Here is a 19,672-nt window from a genome sequence, read left to right on the forward strand (position 1 = left end):
GGTCGCCATCACGGGGTCTCTTTAAGGGCTACACCCACCCCAAAGTCACAAGCCTTAATGGTCTTGATTGGCCTCGTTTGATAAGACTGAGCAGAGGAGCTCTTAACGAGGCACACCTCTCCCCTAGTTGGCAATTGGGGAGGGGCCTTGCTCCCTCTGCTCAGTTGTTTTATTTTTTTGGTTTTTTTTTTAAATTTGGAGGAAAGGGCTCTCAGAGAGAGAGGGGAGAGACAGAGAGAGAGAGATAGAGCGAGGGGGTGCGGGAAAGAGGGAGGCTGCGAGGGCAGGTCTCCCCTCACAGCAATGGGTGGGTGCACTCCCCAGATGGAAAAAAAAACAAAGCACAGTCTTTGGGGTAGTCTTCGGGTGGGGGGAGAAGATGTCTTCACCTGGGGCAGTTAGAGCCAACCATGCACACACTCCCAACGATGTTCTTAGGGTACTTAAAGAATCTTCAGCCTGGTAGCTCCAGCTATCCCAGGCTAGGCAATTGGGGGGGGGGGTTCAATTGTGTGTGGGGCCTAGTTGTAAGCAAGGCCCCCACACACACTTCCACACACACACACCCCCCGCGATGTTCCGGCCCTCAGTGGTCTTCTTTCCTCCCCCCACCGATACAACAAAGTCTATTGGGGAATGCACCAAAACACACCCACCTTTGGTTGTTGAAGTTTCTCGCTCCTTCCACACTGGATGGTGTTTCCTCAGGTTGTTCTTTCCCCCTCTCTCCAACTCTCTGTAGTCGTAATAAAGGATACATTTTTCTGTGCTCCTCCTCTCCCTCCGGATGTTGAATGGGTAGCAAGCTAGCCCTTCCCTCCTTCTCTTCCTGTGCTGGTCTCAGGGCGCTCAAGGCCTTCCAAACAGGAGCAAAAGTTGATAGCTCCTTCTCTCACTGCTCACTCAGCCAACTGAATAGGACACACCTCCACTGCTCCACCATTGGTGCATGAAACTCTTTTGGAGTTTACCTGTAACACATAAACATTAAATGGTGCCACCCGACCTGGATGACACACCAGATATTTACAAGGCCCATTTTTTTTTTGTGGTTTTTTTTTGTGTTTTTCTTTTTTTTTGGGCACTAAAATCTAATTTTTTTCCCCTCCAGTGCCCCCTATAAAAGGGGAGGGGGACACTAAAATCACCGGCAATTAAAACAAATTAAACTTTAAAACGTAAAATCAAATTAAAATTTGGTTGCCGGGCGTGATGATGCACTCCAGTCCCTCCGGTGCCCACCTCTCGCGGAAGGCCGCGAGCGTACCGGTGGACACCGTATGCTCCATCTCCAAGGACACCCTGGACCGGATGTAAGAGCGGAAGAGAGGCAGGCAGTCAGGTTGAACGACCCCCTCGACCGCCCGCTGCCTGGACCGGCTGATGGCACCCTTGGCCATGCCCAGGAGCAGCCATTGGTGCATGAAACTCTTTTAGAGTTTATCTGTAAAACAAAACATTAAACCGTGCCACCCGACCTGGATGACACACCAGACATTTACAAGGCCCCTTTTTTTTCTTCCTTTTTTTGGTTTTTTTTTGTGTTTTTCTTTTTTTTCGGTTTTTTTTTTGGGCACTAAAATCACATTTTTTCCCCAGTGCCCCCTATAAAAGGGAAGGGGGACACTAAAAGCACCAGCAATTAAAACAAATTAAACTTTAAAACGTAAAATCAAATTAAAATTTGGTTGCCGGGCGTGATGATGCACTCCAGTCCCTCCGGTGCCCACCTCTCACGGAAGGCCGCGAGCGTATCGGTGGACACCGCGTGCTCCATCTCCAAGGACACCCTGGACCGGATGTAAGAGCGGAAGAGAGGCAGGCAGTCAGGTTGAACGACCCCCTCGACCGCCCGCTGCCTGGACCGGCTGATGGCACCCTTGGCCGTGCCCAGGAGCAGCCATTGGTGCATGAAGCCCAAAAAGTTAGTTTGCAGATGCAGCAGGTAATCAGGAAGGTGAATGGAATGTTGGCCTTCATTGCGAGAGGGATGGAGTACAAAAGCAGGGAGGTCCTGCTACAACTGTATAGGGTATTGGTGAGGCAGCACCTGTAGTACTGCGTGCAATTTTAGTCATCTTACTTAAGGAAGGATATACTAGCTTTAGAGGGGGTACAGAGACGATTCACTAGGCTGATTCCGGAGATGAGGGGGTTACCTTATGATAGATTGAGTAGACTGGGTCTTTACTCGTTGCAGTGCAGAAGGATGAGGGGTGATCTTATAGAAACATTTAAAATAATGAAAGGGATAGAAAAGATAGAGGCAGAGAGGTTGTTTCCACTGGTCGGGGAGACTAGAACTAGGGGGCACAGCCTCAAAATACGGGGGAGCCAATTTAAAACCGAGTTGAGAAGGAATTTCTTCTCCCAGAGGGTTGTGAATCTGTGGAATTCTCTGCCCAAGGAAGCCGTTGAGGCTAGCTCATTCAATATATTCAAGTCACAGATAGATAGATTTTTTTAACCAATAAGGGAATTAAGGGTTACAGGGAGCGGGCGGGTAAGTGGAGCTGAGTCCATGGCCAGATCAGCCATGATCTTGTTGAATGGTGGAGCAGGCTCGAGGGGCTAGATGGCCTATTCCTGTTCCTAATTCTTATGTTCTGTGAGAGGGTGGAAGGCAGGAGAGATTAGAGAGACAAAAGGGATGATGGGCTGATTATATAAATACAAGTCTTTCTTTTAAATTAAAACTATAACGATAAAACTTTAAAAAAAATTAACAAAAGTTCTGACCTGACCAAAACGTCAACGACCTGAAACGTAAACCCTATTTCTCTCTTCAGATGCTGCCTGATCTGCTGAGTATTTCCAGCATTTTTCTGCTTTTATTTAACACAAGTGTCCACTTTTTTTAGATGGCGACTTTCCAACTTAACGACAATCCAGGTTCTGACTTGATTAACTGTATCAACGGGACTTAAAAGTTGAGGAGGATGGTGATGACTTGACCTTATCTGGATTGCGGAGTAGCAGAGCTCGTTCTTCAGTTTAGCGAGCGCAGGTGTTCCGTTGCTTCCCGGAGTTACAGGTGTGCGCTCCCTGCCGGAGGAGCTCAGGCCTTTTGCCTGGAGCACGACCCATCTCCTCTATCTGGGAGTCTACCTTAGCCCCGACGAGGAAGCCTGGCCGGCGAACTGGCAGGAGCTGGAGGCCAAGGTCGCCGCTCGCCTAGGGCGCTGGACAGGACTGCTCCGAGTGCTGTCCTACAGGGGTCGAGCGCTAGTCATAAACCAGCTGGTGGCCGCAATGCTGTGGTACCGGCTGGTCACTTTGACCCCTCCCCCTGCGTTTGTCGCCAAGATACAGAAGAAGCTGGTGGACTTCTTCTGGAACAACAGGAAGCACTGGGTCTCTGTCGCGGTCTTGAGTCTCCCGCTTGAGGAGGGCGGTCAGTCGTTGGTGTGCGTCAGCGCCCAGCTCGCGACTTTCCGTCTTCAGACCCTGCAGAGATACCTTTACGTCGAGCCCCCTCCTAGGTGGTGTGCTCTGGCGAGGTATTTCTTCCGCCAGCAGCTCGACCTCAATTATGACACGCAGCTCCTGTTTGTGAACTTGGGGGGTGCCAGGACCGCCCTCCGGGAGCTGCCTGTCTTTTACAGGGAACTCATCAGGGTCTGGAACAAAGTCTCCACCAAGCGCAGCTCTCCGCCGGCTGGAGTGGCGGCCGTCCTGCAGGAACCGCTGCTCGGGAATCCGTACCTCCACGGCCGAGGCTTCATGTGGCGGTCGGAAGAGAGGGCTGTGGCTGGTGAGGTGACCAGGGTCAGGGACCTGCTCGATGGCGGAGGAGCGGGCTGGATGGCGCCAGTCACGCTGGCGCGGCGCCTAAATTCTGCCAACGTCCGCCGCGCGGCCGATGCCATCGAGTCGCTAAAAACAGCTCTGGGCCCTGACTCCGTTAGGTGTATCGAGGAGGCTCAAGCACGTGGGGAGATCCCGTCCGAACTGACCCCCGTCCGGACGGAATTCCTCATCGGCGCCAAACCCCGGAACCTCCCTCGGGGGCCGGCGCCTCACAACTTGAGCCGCCTCGGGGAAATCCCCTCCGTGCCTTTCAGTTCCGCGCGGAGGGGTTTCCTGTACGGGCTGCTCCTGCACACCCTCAACTTTGCCATCCTCGCCGGCCGTCCGGACACGCCATGGCGTACCATCTTGCCGTCCGGAGGAGGCGGGGGTCCCCGATGGAGGGCACTCTACGCAGGGGTCCTCCCACTATTCATCGGGGACTTGGCCTGGAGGGTGGTGCACGGAGCAGTGCCGTGCAACAAATTTTTAAGCCGGTTCACGGACTCCCAGGCCGCCTGCAATTTCTGCGGTCTGGAGGAGTCCGTGTTCCATGTTTTTATTGAATGCACAAGGTTGCAGCCCCTGTTCCACTATTTGAAGGGGCTGCTCCTGAAATTCTGGCTGCACTTCAGTCCCACTCTCCTGATCTTTGGGCACCCTGTGCGGAGGGGAGCGGGTAGGTCCGAAGGCCTCCTCGTAGGACTGCTCCTGGGCACGGCCAAGGGTGCCATCAGCCGGTCCAGGCAGCGGGCGGTCGAGGGGGTCGTTCAACCTGACTGCCTGCCTCTCTTCCGCTCTTACATCCGGTCCAGGGTGTCCTTGGAGATGGAGCACGCGGTGTCCACCGGTACGCTCGCGGCCTTCCGCGAGAGGTGGGCACCGGAGGGACTGGAGTGCATCATCACGCCCGGCAACCAAATTTTAATTTGATTTTACGTTTTAAAGTTTAATTTGTTTTAATTGCCGGTGCTTTTAGTGTCCCCCTTCCCTTTTATAGGGGGCACTGGGGAAAATTGTTATTTTAGTGCCCAAAAAAAAAAACCAAAAAAAAAGAAAAACACAAAAAAAAAAACCAAAAAAAAAGGGGGGAAAAAAAGGGCCTTGAAAATGTCTGGAGTGTCACCCAGGTCGGGTGGCACCGTTTATTGTTTTTATGTTTTCACAGGTGAACTCAAAAGAGTTACAGGTGTGCGCTCCCTCCCGCACGCGCGCTCTCCGCCTCCTGGCTTCTCGCCAGCGGCTGGCTCGCGGCGCCCGGGGCCAGCGCGCTTGCGCTCCCTGCCTTCCCACAATGCACAGCGGTAAACCAAAATGGCGCTGGCATAACCCGAGCTGTTGCCGAGTGCGAGTGGGGAGAAACCGCGGCGGGTTCAACGAGCGGAGCGGCCGCGCCGGGCGCCGCATGTTTCCAATAAAAAGAAAAGGAGCGATTTCACTGCAGTGGCCGAATGAGGTGAGCGCGGCTTTAACTTTTATTTTCTTTATGTGTGTGTTTTTTTTTAAAAAAAAAAGGTCCGCTAGATCCCCGGGAGCGAGGCCTTTCGGTTCCCGTTTCTGTGAGATAAAGCAGCCCCACGGCGTCTGGGCAGTGGATACACAAACTGTGCGGCTCGGTTTAAAAGCCTCCGAACCTGTTTCATTGCGGTTAAAATGAGTTGATTTTGGTCGCGTAGTTTTCTTTTACTTTGTTTACATTGGCCGGCGGACCTCCTTTGTTTAAAATGAGGTCTAACAGGTTGCAGGTTCGTTTTCTGCCCCTTTAGTCGAGAGGAGGAGGAAACCACAAGGAGCTCCCCAGCCCGGGGCTTCTCTTTTTATTTGAAGCCGCGGTGGGTTTCCACTTACAAAAGCCAGAAGATTCGTACTTTTGGAGTTCGTTGGATTAAATTTGCAAAGTATAGTTTTTTGTTGTTGACTGATTTACAGTAACCGTTGAATAAACTTGCACAAATACTATAATGCTATGTAATACAACACATGCCAATGCGCGGCCATGCACAATCTTGTAATATAAAAGCAAAATACCGTGGATGTTGGAATCTGAAATAAAAGCAGAAAATGCTGGAAATCTCAGCAGGTCAGCCAACATCTGTGGAGAGAAACAGTTAATGTTTCAGGTCTGTGACCCATCGTCAGAACTTGTAATATTTGGTTTAATTGTGATTTTCGTGAATAGACAATCAAATGTGTGATTGTACTTTTGTATTATCCTGTCATTTTAGCTATTATGGGAAGCTTCACATTTGCTCGGGCGCTAAAGTTGGTTTATATTTTGTTCGACATTCTTACAACAATGTGCCGTACCCAAGTTAAATTTAATCCAATCCATTTATAAAACATTTTGCTGACTTCCGGTGTCAATATCGTGACCAAATCGCTTTTGAATCTGAAGTTCTGTTTGAGTTTTTTGTTATACTTAAATGGATAGGTAAACCCTTGTGATCCCTAAAACAAATCCAAGCTGCAGTCCTAATCCACAGTACGGTAATCTAGCTTTCAAAACCCAGGAAACCAAGACCTATTTGTGTTTATATAGTTTATTCCTCTTAATCCAAGATTGTTTCATGTAGATTATTTGACAAACCTAACATTTTTACTCTCAAATTCTCATTGTTTATAATTCTTAATTTAAAATTATTGGATAATTAATGCACAAAAACCTGAATTATTGGGAGTAAACTATGCGTAGTTTGTCCCATTTAACTTTCGTGGGCCTGGAGACTTGGAAAAATAGTTCCCCAGCAATATTGCCTCACTAATGAATAAATTCTAAACACATCTGTTCATTTATATCTTGCATTAATGATATTAATAGGTATGTGCATTTAATCTTTATATGTGGTCCTGAGGCTCCATGGTATTCACTTCAGCATACAAATACCAAAAAATTGGAGCTCTGAGCTAGAGCACACTTCCTGTTTTTGCCTTTTCAGGTATTTTTTTGGAGTTTTGAATAATATGATTTAAACCCATGGTGGTTCCCATGTAAAGCTGATTTTTCATCGATCGCATTAAGGGAGCTTTATCATCCTTTTAGATATGTTTAATTTCTTAAATAAACTACTTTTAAAACATTAGCTTTTTCACTGGGTGCTGCAAGGCAAATATTTCTGATGCTTCTCAAAAGCAAAATTGGATAGCAATTTGGAGCAGAATACTGCACACTCCCTAGCTCTGATTGCTGAGACCATTTGGAATGCTCCAATTATCACTCCAGATGCGATTAGCTAACTCATTGTGGATCTAGTGTCAAATCTGGGAGCTTTTTTGTGCTTTATGCTACACTGGTTAGTGTAAGTCACTGGGGGAACTCGCTTTTTAATAAAAGAATGCGCACGCTGTACATTAGTCCCTGTCTCGAGAAGGGGAGCAAGTGGCATGTTAACTGTGGCTGTGTAACCTGTAGACCTTGACATGCAGCAGTGACTGCGCATGGCTTTAAAGCATTTTGAGGCTCCCCGAGGTCATGAAAGGCACTACAAATGCAACATTTTTTTTAACAGGCTGTCTTTTTTACTGCTTATTCACCCCATTCCTCCTGAAATTGACATTTTAGTCGGGTATGTTTTTACAGGCACTGGGTCCATTCTGGTAACTTGCCCAGATATTAGTGAGCCGATACCGAGTGTTGGGTGCTGGTAGGCCATTCAAATATTTGACTGGGGTGTGGGGGGTGGTTTCACCTTGCATCCCTTAGGGGTTCCCTGGATACAAAATGTAGAAGAAACCTCCCTTCCTAACCCAGGGAAACTCCACCCACTTGTGTCCCTACTGCTGCCCAAACTCAGTTTAGGTAACTCACCATAGACTGAGAATCAAACCTGGAATCTTTTGTGATCTGTGTGGTTTTGATAACTTGCTCGACAAACTGAGCTGAGCTGTCTGGGGTGGGTGAGATTGTATTTTGTTTGTAAAAAATTTCCTTGTGCCTTTCAAATGACCTGGAAGTGTGATCAAATTCAGCAGCTGTTGGACTGGACATATATTGGTTATGTGCAGAAGATTAATGATTTACAATGGAATATTGTGCGGAAATGAATTGTTCTAGAATTGCTTCATTTTTTAATTTTAAATTCCAGTTGATGATGCCATTTTCCTGATGGACAGAGACACTACGGGAGCTGGTAACTCATCTCTCCACAAGCGATCTCCCTCCCGTCGAAACCAGAAGACACCAGTGTCCTCGGCTCAGTTGTCATTGCAGGATGGACCAAAAGGAAAAAGACCTATATGCAAGTTTGAGGAAGGCCAAGATGTCCTAGCCAGGTGGTCAGATGGCTTGTTTTACCTTGGAACAGTCAAAAAGGTAAAATTAATATGATTATGTTTTGCAATCTAAAGCCGATGTCTATTATTTTTGGAGCATGGCTGGATCATGTGGAACAACTCGTGAATGGATTGTGTAAAAGGAGGTCACTTTTGCGTCAAGCAGAACCACACCAAGTCCAGCATGATCCTTTATTTTTCCATTAAACATTTTCACGTTTATTGGAGGAACATTCTAAATCATTCCAAGCATTTCAGGATTTGAGCGTGCTGGCAACACTCTGCACACTATTCCTAATGACATTCATTTAGAAAAAGGGGAGCCAGACATGGGAATTCAAGCAATAAAAATCAACCCCCATATGCACAGAAATTGGCTAGTTGGGTGTTCTCTGCTCGTTCCATTGGGTTCAGTTGGTATTCTACGTTGTCTGTTCTTTGCCAACTGCGAACCAAAATCACACCGGCAAGTCTGCTTCTCCATTACTATCCTTGGTTATTCTCTACATGATGCCAGCTGCCTCTGCTATCTTCTCTGCTTACCTGCTCTCAATTGCTGTTTGTTATTTTGGTTGCAGTAATTTAAACTTCCTGGGTGCCCGGAAGATTGGTAAAAGCTTGTCCTTGATTGTTTCAAAAAGGCTCTAAATCTACTAATAGAGGAGCAGTCTATTTCAATCATTCGGATCCCGAAGCTCAAAATACTGCAACCTCCAGTATATAGAAAATAGGCGCAGGAGTAGGCCATTCGGCCCTTCGAGCCTGCACCACCATTCAATAAGATCATGACTGATCATTCACCTCACTACCCCTTTCCTGCTTTCTCTCCATACCCCTTGATCCCTTTAGCCATAAGAGCCATATCTAACTTCCTCTTGATTATATCTAATGAACTAGCATCAACAATGAGTGAAGAAGTTTCTCCTCATCTCGGTCCTAAATGGCTTACCCCTTATCCTTAGACTGTGACCCCTGGTTCTGGACTTCCCCAACATCGGGAACATTCTTCCTGCATCTAACCTGTCCAGTCCCGTCAGAATTTTATATATTTCGATGAGATCCCCTCTCATCCTTCTAAACTCCAGTGAATACAGGCCCAGTGGATCCAGTCTCTCCTCATATGTTAATCCTGCCATCCCGGGAATCAGTCTGATGAACCTTCGCTGCACTCCCTCAATAGCAAGAACGTCCTTCCTCAGATTAGGAGACCAAAACTGAACACAATATTCCAGGTGTGGCCTCACCAAGGCCCTGTACAACTGCAGTAAGACCTCCCTGCTCCTAGAATCATCCCCTAGATATGAAGGCCAACATGCCATTTGCTGCCTTCACCGCCTGCTGTACCTGCATGCCAACTTTCAATGACTGATGTACCATGACACCCAGGTTTCGTTGCACTTTCCCTTTTCCTAATCTGTCACCATTCAGATAATATTCTGCCTTCATGTTTTTGCCACCAAAGTGGATAACCTCACATTTATCCACATTATACTGTATCTGCCATGCATTTGTCCACTCCCCTAACCTGTCCAAGTCACCCTGCAGCCTCTTCGCATCCTCCTCACAGTTCACACTACCACCCAGCTTAGTGTTATCTGCAAACTTGGAGATATTACACTCAATTCCTTCATCTAAATCATTGATGTATATTGTAAATAGCTGGTGTCCCAGCACTGAGCCCAGCGGTATCTCACTAGTCACTGCCTGCCATTCTGAAAAGGACCCGCTTATCCCAACTCTCTGCTTTCTGTCTGCCATCCAGTTCTCTATCCACGTCAATACATTACCCCCAATACCATGTGCTTTAATTTCGCACACCAATCTCTTGTGTGGGACCTTGTCGAAAGCCTTTTGAAAGTCCAAATACACCACCTCCACTGGTTCTCCCTTGTCCACTCTACTAGTTACATCCTCAAAAAATTCTAGAAGATTTGTCAAGCATGATTTCCCTTTCATAAATCCATGCTGACTTGGACCAATCCTGTCACTGCTTTCCAAATGCGCTGCTATTTCATCTTTAATAATTGATTCCAACATTTTCCCCACTACCGATGTCAGGCTAACCAGTCTATAATTCCCCGTTTTCTCTCTCCCTCCTTTTTTAAAAAGAGGTGTTACATTAGCTACCTTCCAGTCCATTGGAACTAATCCAGAGTCGATAGACTTGGAAAATGAACACCAATGCATCCACTATGTCTAGGGCCACCTCCTTAGGTACTCTGGGATGCAGACTATCAGGTCCAGGGGATTTATCGGCATTCAAACCCATCAATTTCCCTAGCACAATTTCCTGACTAATAAGGATTTCCTTCAGTTCCTCCTTCTCGCTAGACCCTCGGTCCCCTAGTATTTCCGGAAGGTTATTTGTGTCTTCCTTAGTGAAGACAGAACCAAAGTATTTGTTCAATTGGTCTGCCATTTCTTTGTTCCCCATTATAAATTCACCTGATTCTGACTGCAAGGGAGCTATGTTTGTCTTCACTAATCTTTTTCTCTTCACATATCTATAGAAGCTTTTGCAGTCAGTTTTTATGTTCCCAGCAAGTTTCCTCTCACTCTATTTTCCCCCTCCTAATTAAACCCTTTGTCCTCCTCTGTTGAATTCTAAATTTCTCCCAGTCCTCAAGTTTGCTGCTTTTTCTGGCCAATTTATATGCATCTTCTTTTTAACACTATCCCTAATTTGCCTTGTTAGCCACAGTTGAGCCACCTTCCCCGTTTTATTTTTACTCCAGATAGGGATGTACAATTGTTGAAGTTCATCCATGTGATCTTTAAATGTCCGCCATTGCCTATCTACTGTCAACCCATTAAGTATCATTCGCCAGTCTATTCTAGCCAATTCACGTCTCATACCATCGAAGATACCTTTCCTAAAGTTCAGGGCCCTAGTCTCTGAATTAACTGTGTCACTCTCCATCTTAATAAAGAATCCTACCATATTATGGTCGCTCTTCCCCAAGGGACCTCGCACAACCAGATTGCTAATTAGTCCTTTCTCATTACACATCACCCAGTCTAGGATGGCCAGCCCTCTAGTTGGTTCCTCGACATATTGGTCTAGAAAACCATCCCTAATACACTCCAGGAAATCCTCCTCCACCATATTGCTACCAGTTTGGTTAGCCCAATCAATACGTAGATTAAAGTCGCCATGATAACTGCTGTACCTTTATTGCGTGCATCCCTAATTTCTTGTTTGATGCCGTCCCCAACCTCACTCATAGAATGCATAGGGGATTGTTTCTTAGAACAGTATGTTACAGAACCTACAAGGGAGCAAGCTATCTTAGATCTGGTCCTGTGTAATGAGACAGGAAAAATAAAAGATTTCCTAGTAAAGATCCTCTCGGAATGAGTGATCACAGTATGGTTGAATTTGTCATTCAGATTGAGGGTGAGGAAGTAGTGTCTCAAAAGAGTGTACTATGCTTAAAGGGAACTACAGTGGGATGAGGGCAGAGTTGGCTAAAGTAGACTGGAAACACAGACTAAACGGTGGCACAATTGAGGAACAGTGGAGGACTTTTAAGGAGCTCTTTCATAGTGCTCAACAAAAATATATTCCAGTGAAAAAGAAGGGCGGTAAGAGAAGGGATAACCAGCCGTGGATAACCGAGGAAATAAAGGAGAGTATCAAATCAAAGACCAATGCGTATAAGGTGGCCAAGGTTAGTGGGAAGCTAGAAGATTGGGAACATTTTAAACGACAGCAAAGAATGACTAAGAAAGCAATAAAGAAAGGAAAGATAGATTACGAAAGTAAACTTGCGCAAAACCTAAAAACAGATAGTAAAAGCTTTTACAGATATATAAAAGAGTGACTAAAGTAAATGTTGGTCCCTTAGAAGATGAGAAGGGGGATTTAATAATGGGAAATGTGGAAATGGCTGAGACCTTAAACAATTATTTTGCTTCCGTCTTCACAGTGGAAGACACAAAAACCATGCCAAAAATTGCTGGTCACGGGAATGTGGGAAGGGAGGACCTTGAGACAATCACTATCACTGGGGGGGGTGGGGGGGGGGGGTAGTGCTGGACAGGCTAATGGGACTCAAGGTAGACAAGTCCCCTGGTCCTGATGAAATGCATCGCAGAGTATTAAAAGAGATGGCGGAAGTTATAGCAGATGCATTCGTTATAATCTACCAAAATTCTCTGGACTCTGGGGAGGTACCAGCGGATTGGAAAGCAGCTAATGTAACGCCTCTGTTCAAAAAAGGGGGCAGACAAAAGGCAGGTAACTATAGGCTGGTTAGTTTAACATCTGTAGTGGGGAAAATACTTGAAACTATCATTAAGGAAGAAATAGCGGGACATCTAGATAGGAATAGTGTAATCAAGCAGACGCAACATGGATTCATGAAGGGGAAATCATGTTTAACTAATTTACTGGAATTCTTTGAGGATATAACGAGCATGGTGGATAGAGGTGTACCGATGGATGTGGTGTATTTAGATTTCCAAAAGGCATTCGATTAGGTGCCACACAAAAGGTTACTGCAGAAGATAGAGGTACGTGGAGTCAGAGGAAATGTATTAGCATGGATTGAGAATTGGCTGGCTAACAGAAAGCAGAGAGTCGGGATAAATGGATCCTTTTTGGGTTGGAAATCGGTGGTTAGTGGTGTGCCACACGGATCGGTGGGACCACAACTGTTTACAGTATACATAGATGACCTGGAAGAGGGGACAGAGTGTAGTGTAACAAAATTTGCAGATGACACAAAGATTAGTGGGAAAGCGGGTTGTGTAGAAGGCACAGAAAGGCTGCAAAGAGATTTCAATAGATTAAGCGAATGGGCGAAGGTTTGGCAGATGGAATACAATGTCGGAAAATGTGAGGTCATCCACCTTGGGGGAAAAAAAAACAGTAAAAGGGAATATTATTTGAATGGGGAGAAATTACAACATGCTGCGGTGCAGAGGGACCTGGGGGTCCTTGTGCATGAAACTCTTTTGAGTTTACCTGAAAAAAAAACATAAACATTAAATTGTGCCACCCGCCCTGGATGACACAGCAGACATTTTCAAGGCCCCTTTTTTTTCTTCCTTTTTTTGTGGTTTTTTTCTTTTTTTTGGGGGGGTTTTTTTTTGGGCGCTAAAATCACATTTTTCCAAGTGCCCCCTATAAAAGGGGAGGGGGACACTAAAAGCACCGGCAATTAAAACAAATTAAACTTTAAAACGTAAAATCAAATTAAAATTTGGTTGCCGGGCGTGATGATGCACTCCAGTCCCTCCGGTGCCCACCTCTCGCGGAAGGCCGCGAGCGTACCGGTGGACACCGCGTGCTCCATCTCCAAGGACACCCTGGACCGGATGTAAGAGCGGAAGAGAGGCAGGCAGTCAGGTTGAACGACCCCCTCGACCGCCCGCTGCCTGGACCGGCTGATGGCACCCTTGGCCGTGCCCAGGAGCAGTCCTACGAGGAGGCCTTCGGACCTACCCGCTCCCCTCCGCACAGGGTGCCCAAAGATCAGGAGAGTGGGACTGAAGTGCAGCCAGAATTTCAGGAGCAGCCCCTTCATATAATGGAACAGGGGCTGCAACCTCGTGCATTCAATAAAAACATGGAACACGGACTCCTCCAGACCGCAGAAATTGCAGGCGGCCTGGGAGTCCGTGAACCGGCTTAAAAATTTATTGCACGGCACTGCTCCGTGCACCACCCTCCAGGCCAAGTCCCCGACAAATAGTGGGAGGACCCCTGCGTAGAGTGCCCTCCATCGGGGACCCCCACCTCCTCCGGACGGCAGGATGGTACGCCATGGCGTGTCCGGACGGCAGGCGAGGATGGCAAAGTTGAGAGTGTGCAGGAGCAGCCCGTACAGGAAACCCCTCCGCGCGGAACTGAAGGGCACGGAGGGGATTTCCCCGAGGCGGCTCAAGTTGTGAGGCGCCGGCCCCCGAGGGAGGTTCCGGGGTTTGGCGCCGATGAGGAATTCCGTCCGGACGGGGGTCAGTTCGGACAGGATCTCCCCACGTGCTTGAGCCTCCTCGATGCACCTAACGGAGTCAGGGCCCAGAGCTGTTTTTAGCGACTCGATAGCATCGGCCGCGTGGCAGACGTTGGCAGAATTTAGGCGCCGCGCCAGCGTGTCTGGCGCCATCCAGCCCACTCCTCCGCCATCGAGCAGGTCCCTGACCCTGGTCACCTCACCAGCCACAGCCCTCTCTTCCGACCGCCACATAAAACCTTGGTCATGGAGGTACGGATTCCTGAGCAGCGACTCCTGCAGGACGGCCGCCACTCCAGCCAGCGGAGAGCTGCGCTTGGTGGAGACTTTGTTCCAGACCCTGATGAGGTCCCTGTAAAAGACAGGCAGCTCCCGGAGGGTAGTCCTGACACCCCCCAAGTTCACAAACAGGAGCTGCGTGTCGTAGTTGAGGTCGCGCTGCTGGCGGAAGAAATACGTCGCCAGAGCGCACCACCTAGGAGGGGGCTCGACGTAAAGGTATCTCTGCAGGGTCTGAAGACGGAAAGTCGCGAGCTGGGCGCTGACGCACACCAACGATTGACCGCCCTCCTCAAGCGGGAGACTCAAGACCGCAGCAGAGACCCAGTGCTTCCTGTTGTTCCAGAAGAAGTCCACCAGCTTCTTCTGTATCTTGGCGACAAACGCAGGGGGAGGGGTCAAAGTGACCAGCCGGTACCACAACATTGCGGCCACCAGCTGGTTTATGACTAGCGCTCGACCCCTGTAGGACAGCACTCGGAGCAGTCCTGTCCAGCGCCCTAGGCGAGCGGCGACCTTGGCCTCGAGCTCCTGCCAGTTCGCCGGCCAGGCTCCCTCATCGGGGCTAAGGTAGACTCCCAGATAGAGGAGATGGGTCGTGCTCCAGGCAAAAGGCCTGAGCTCCTCCGGCAGGGAGTCCACCCGCCACTGACCCACCAGGAGTCCAGAACATTTCTCCCAGTTGATCCTGGCGGAGGACGCGGCCGAGTAAATCTCCTGGCACTCACGCATCCTCCGCAGGTCAGCGGGATCCTCTACCGCGAGGAGCACGTCATCGGCGTAAGCCGAGAGGACGACCTCCACGCCCGGCCCTTGCAGAGCCAGTCCCGTCAACCTCGTCCGCAAGAGGCGCAGGAAAGGCTCCACGCAAACGGCGTATAACTGGCCGGACATGGGGCATCCCTGGCGCACCCCTCTCCTAAAGCGAAGGGGCGCCGTCGAGGACCCGTTAACCTTAATCAGACACTCCGCGGCGGCGTACAAAAGTCGGATCCGGGCGACGAAATGCGTCCCGAACCCGAAAGCGCGCAGAGTTCCGAGCAGATAGTCGTGATCCACCCTGTCGAACGCCTTCTCTTGGTCGAGGGATAGGAAGGCGACCGACAGACCAGCCTCCTGGGAACAATGGATGAGGTCCCGGACCAGATGGATGTTATCGTGGATTGTCCGGCCCGGGACTGTGTAGGACTGGTCGGGGTGGATCATGTGGTCCAGCACGGCACCAAGGCGAGCAGACATCGCCCTGGCGAAGATTTTGTAGTCCGTGCTGAGGAGGGAGACCGGGCGCCAGTTCTTAAGGAGGCGGAGATCGCCCTTCTTAGGCAGCAGGACGATGACTGCCCTGCGCCAAGAGAGGGGCATCTCCCCTGTTGCCAGACTTTCCCCCAGGACCCGCGCGTAGTCGCTCCCCAGGACGTCCCAGAACGCCCTGTGGAACTCCACGGTCAGCCCGTCCAGCCCCGGGGATTTTTCCCTCGAGAGCCGGTCGAGGGCTCCGCCAGGCTTAGCGGAGCTTCCAGATTTTCGGCGCCCTCCAGGCTGACCTTCGGCAGGTCCTCCCACAAAACTACGCGCTTCCTCGCTGGACGGATCCGGAGAGAACAGAGCCCCGTAAAATTCACGGGCCCTGTTGTTGACGCCCTCCTGATCTGAGACGAGAGAGCCGTCGTCGGCCAGCAGCGTCAAGAGCTGCTTACGGACACTCTGCCTTTTTTCCAGCGAGTAGAAGAAGGGGGAGCCGCGGTCCAGATCCCGCAGGAACCGGATCCGCGACCTCACGAACGCGCCTCGGGACCCGACGAGCTGCAGGTCCTTCAGCGCGGCCTCCTTCGCTTCGTACACCGTCCGCAGGGCCGGGTCCTGGACGACTTGACCGACTGGTCCTGGAACCGCACGTCCTCCAGCAGCCGGTTGTTAAAGTGCCAGTACGCGGACCCCGCACTCGCGCGGAGCGAAGCGAGCTCCGCCCACACCAGGTGGTGGTCCGAACACGGCACCGGCCGCATGGAGGCCGCCGGGACGCAGGAAACATACGCCCGAGACACGTAAAGGCTGTCGACTCTAGACCATCCTACTCCAGGCCTCACCCAAGTAAAGGCGCTGGAGTCGGGGTGGAGATTTCGCCAGACGTCCACCAAGTCGAAGGACCCGACCAGGTCCCTCAACTTCTCCATCGCCGTCATGCACTGCGGGGCACCAGAGCGGTCCCTCGCCTCGAGGGTGCAGTTAAAATCCCCCCCGAGGACAATGCAGTCGCCGACGTCGACGGAGCCAAGAAGAGCGGACACTTCTTCGAAGAAGCGCGTTTGCTGCGGGCCGGGCTGAGGGGCGTACACGTTCACGAGATGGAGCGGCACGTCCCCCAGGCGAACCGTTACGTGCAGCAAGCGGCCTGGCACAGGCTCCTCGACCCCCAAGATCTCCGGCTGAAAATGCGGGCCCAGCAAGATGGCCACCCCACTAGAAATGGCGGTGAGGTGGCTCATGCGGACCTCTCCTTGCCATTCCAGGAGCCACGTGGCTTCGTCTCCCGGAACGGTGTGGGTTTCTTGCAGGAAGCACACCGCATATTTCCTCTCCCGCAGGAGCGAAAAATTGTTACATCTACGGCGTGCCTCTCTGCTGCCGTTGATGTTGAGGCTGGCTATGGTTATCTTCATGACTAGAGCATAGTGCAACCTCTACCTAACCTATTGTGGGGGAGGAGTGGAGTCGTTTGTTGACCTCCACTCCTTCAGCAGCCCAGCGAGGAACTTTTTGAGCCGGCGCAGCTCAAGGCCTTGAGCCTTTGATAAGGGCCCGCCCGCGGCCATGGTTTTAGCGGCGGCGCGGACGGACGCGACGAGCAGCCCCGGCTCGGACCATCTTTCCAGGGCCAGACGAGCTTGGTCGCGGCGACCCCGGCACTGGACCAAAAAGTCCCGGAGTTCCTCTGCGGGAATGAGGAGGGTCTCAGTGGTGGCCGCGAGCAGATCCACCGCCTCACTGGCGATGGACTCGAGATCTTCACCCGCGTCCTCCACCGAGTCCCCGTCCCCCTCCGGGAGGTTGCCGCTAGCAGCCGGCCCGTCGACCGCACGAGGTACGGCAAACGGCCCGGCCGCTCCATCTGGCCCTGGCTCTGCCCCGATCCCACCCCCAGGATCGTCGGCAGAGGAGTCCCCACTGGGCTCTTTTAAAATTGGTGCTGGGTCGGGAAGCGACAGCGGAAGGGGTTCCCCCTCCGCCCCAGGAACCGGGGAACAGGGAGAGACCTGGTCAAATAATGTTCCAGGTCCTCCAATTCCCCCAGCTCCACAGTAGGGGGCGAGGGTTGTTGTTCTTCTCCCTCCCCGCCCCCACCCCCCAGCCCAGCGTGTACAGATTCAGTAAAAACTTTCATATTTCCAGTTTCTGCCGAGTCGAGCAAATCCCGGGGGAAGTTGGGTATTGGCTGGGCGGGCTCAGGTCCGGCCTTTTCGGCCCCGCCCGCCTCAGTCCCCAGGACGCTCGACCCGGCGGCTACGCATTCTTCCGCTGGCCCCACGCCCCCCACGACAGGCAGATCTTCCACGCCATCCCCAGGAGGCAGCGGCTGGGCAGCCTCGACTGCCTCACCCTCCCCGGGGACAGACTCATCGCGCCTACAGCGCAATTTGGGGGCGCTGGTGGGGGACGCGGGACACGCGGCGGGCACCGCCTCCTCCGCGGAGGGATGTTGTTCCCCCTCCGCCTCATTGGGGCGGTGCCTCCTTTTGTTCCTGGGGGTGCGCGGAGGCAGGGAGACCTCCATGTCTGCCGAGACCTCCCGCTTCCCCCCGCCCCCTTCCTTATCTTGCCCTCGCCCGAGCCCCTCTGCGGTATTGGTCAAGGGCTCGGGCACGGGCTCAGGGCACCCCGCGCTCGCCGGTGACTGGGTTGGGCTGAGCGCGGTGGTCAATCTTTCTGGCGCACTGAGGGGACCCGCCTCTAGATGTCTCGTCTTCTTCCGCGCCCTCTTTTCGATCGGACGCTCTCCCTCCCCCCCGCCGGAGGCCGTGAAAACAAAGGCCCCCGACGATGCCCGCGCACCTATGGCTCCCGGCGCGCGGACGCAACTAGCGGGAGGGGTGGCGGCGGCGCCAGCCTTGGCCGCCTTCGGTGGTTTGGCGGCCTTGGAGGTGGGGCAGTTCTTGCGAATGTGCCCCACCTCTCTGCAGGCATGGCACCGCACGCCGTCCGACGTCCAGAAGACGCGGTAGGCAGTCCCCTCGTGCACCACATTAAAGTGCCCTTCCGTCGTCTCCTCCCGCGCCAGCCAGACAAAGAGCTGGCGGCGGAAGGAGAACACGTGGCGCAGGCTGCTCTCCCTGAGGCCGAGCGGTATGGGGTTGATCCCCGACCTTACCTCCCCCAGTTGTTGTAGGTGAGGGAGGAGGAGCTCAGTGGGAACAAAGGGCGGGACGTTCGACACGATGACCCTCTGCGCGGTGGCCTTGAGAGGATCCACCGGCAGGAACGTCCCGCCCACCGTGAGCCCCTTTTCAATGGCCAGGGACACCGCCCGCTCCGACCCCAGGAAGAACACAGTCTTCCCAGACATCTTGGAGGCTGCGACAATGGCCGAGGGGCCGACTTACCCCAGCCATCGTCTGCACGCACTCCTCAATGCTCATTGTGGGGTGAGGGTAGCTCTTGACCCCGTGTTTTCTCGTAATTAATCTGAATGGTGGCAGGGCAGCAGGTGGCGCAGGAGGTGCCGTGGAAGCGGTTGCCACCTGCGCATATGTCTTTGCTGACCCTGCCACCGGCGTGGATGGAGTCGCCATCACGGGGTCCCTTTAAGGGCTACACCCACCCCAAAGTCAGGCCTTAATGGTCTTTAAATGGCCTCGTTTAATAGACTGAGCAGAGGAGCTCTTAACGAGGCACACCTCTCCCCTAGTTGACAATTGGGGAGGGGCCTTGCTCCCTCTGCTCAGTTGTCTTAATTGTTTTATATTTTTCCAATCAATTTGGGAGGAAAAGGGCTCTCGGAGAGAGAGGGGAGAAACAGAGAGTAACAGAGAAAGAGAGAGGGGGGTGGGAAGGGTGGGGAACTGCGAGGGCAGGTCTCCCCTCGCAGCTGTGGGTGGGTGCAATCCCCAGATGGCAAAACACAAATAGTCTTTGGGGTGGTCTTCGGGTGAGGGGAGAAGATCTCTTCACCTGGGGCAGCTAGAGCCACCAGACACACACTCCTAACGATGTTAAATAGGTGGTAAATATTCTTGAGCCTGGTAGCTCCAGCTATCCCAGGCTAGGCAATTGGGGGGGGTTCAATTGTGTGTGGGGCCTAGTTGTAAGCAAGGCCCCCACACACACTTCCACACACACACACATCCCCCGCGATGTTCCGGCCCTCAGTGGTCTTCTTT

The 19,672-nt window shown here is 51.5% G+C and overlaps 1 protein-coding gene across 1 annotated transcript in view; it reads left to right on the top strand.

Annotated features, from left to right (window-relative positions):
• The first annotated feature begins 5,096 nt into the window (after positions 1-5,096).
• mtf2 (metal response element binding transcription factor 2) overlaps positions 5,097-19,672 on the top strand; it is a 54,627-nt gene continuing 40,051 nt past the window's right edge. The window contains exons 1-2 of the mRNA XM_070886606.1: positions 5,097-5,245; positions 7,872-8,098. Of these exons, the coding sequence (XP_070742707.1) occupies positions 7,892-8,098 (207 nt within the window). The 5' untranslated portion in view covers positions 5,097-5,245; positions 7,872-7,891. The remainder of the gene's footprint in view (positions 5,246-7,871; positions 8,099-19,672) is intronic.

The sequence above is a fragment of the Pristiophorus japonicus genome, chromosome 8 (genome assembly GCF_044704955.1).
Source record: "Pristiophorus japonicus isolate sPriJap1 chromosome 8, sPriJap1.hap1, whole genome shotgun sequence".
NCBI classification, from domain to species: Eukaryota; Metazoa; Chordata; class Chondrichthyes; family Pristiophoridae; genus Pristiophorus; species Pristiophorus japonicus.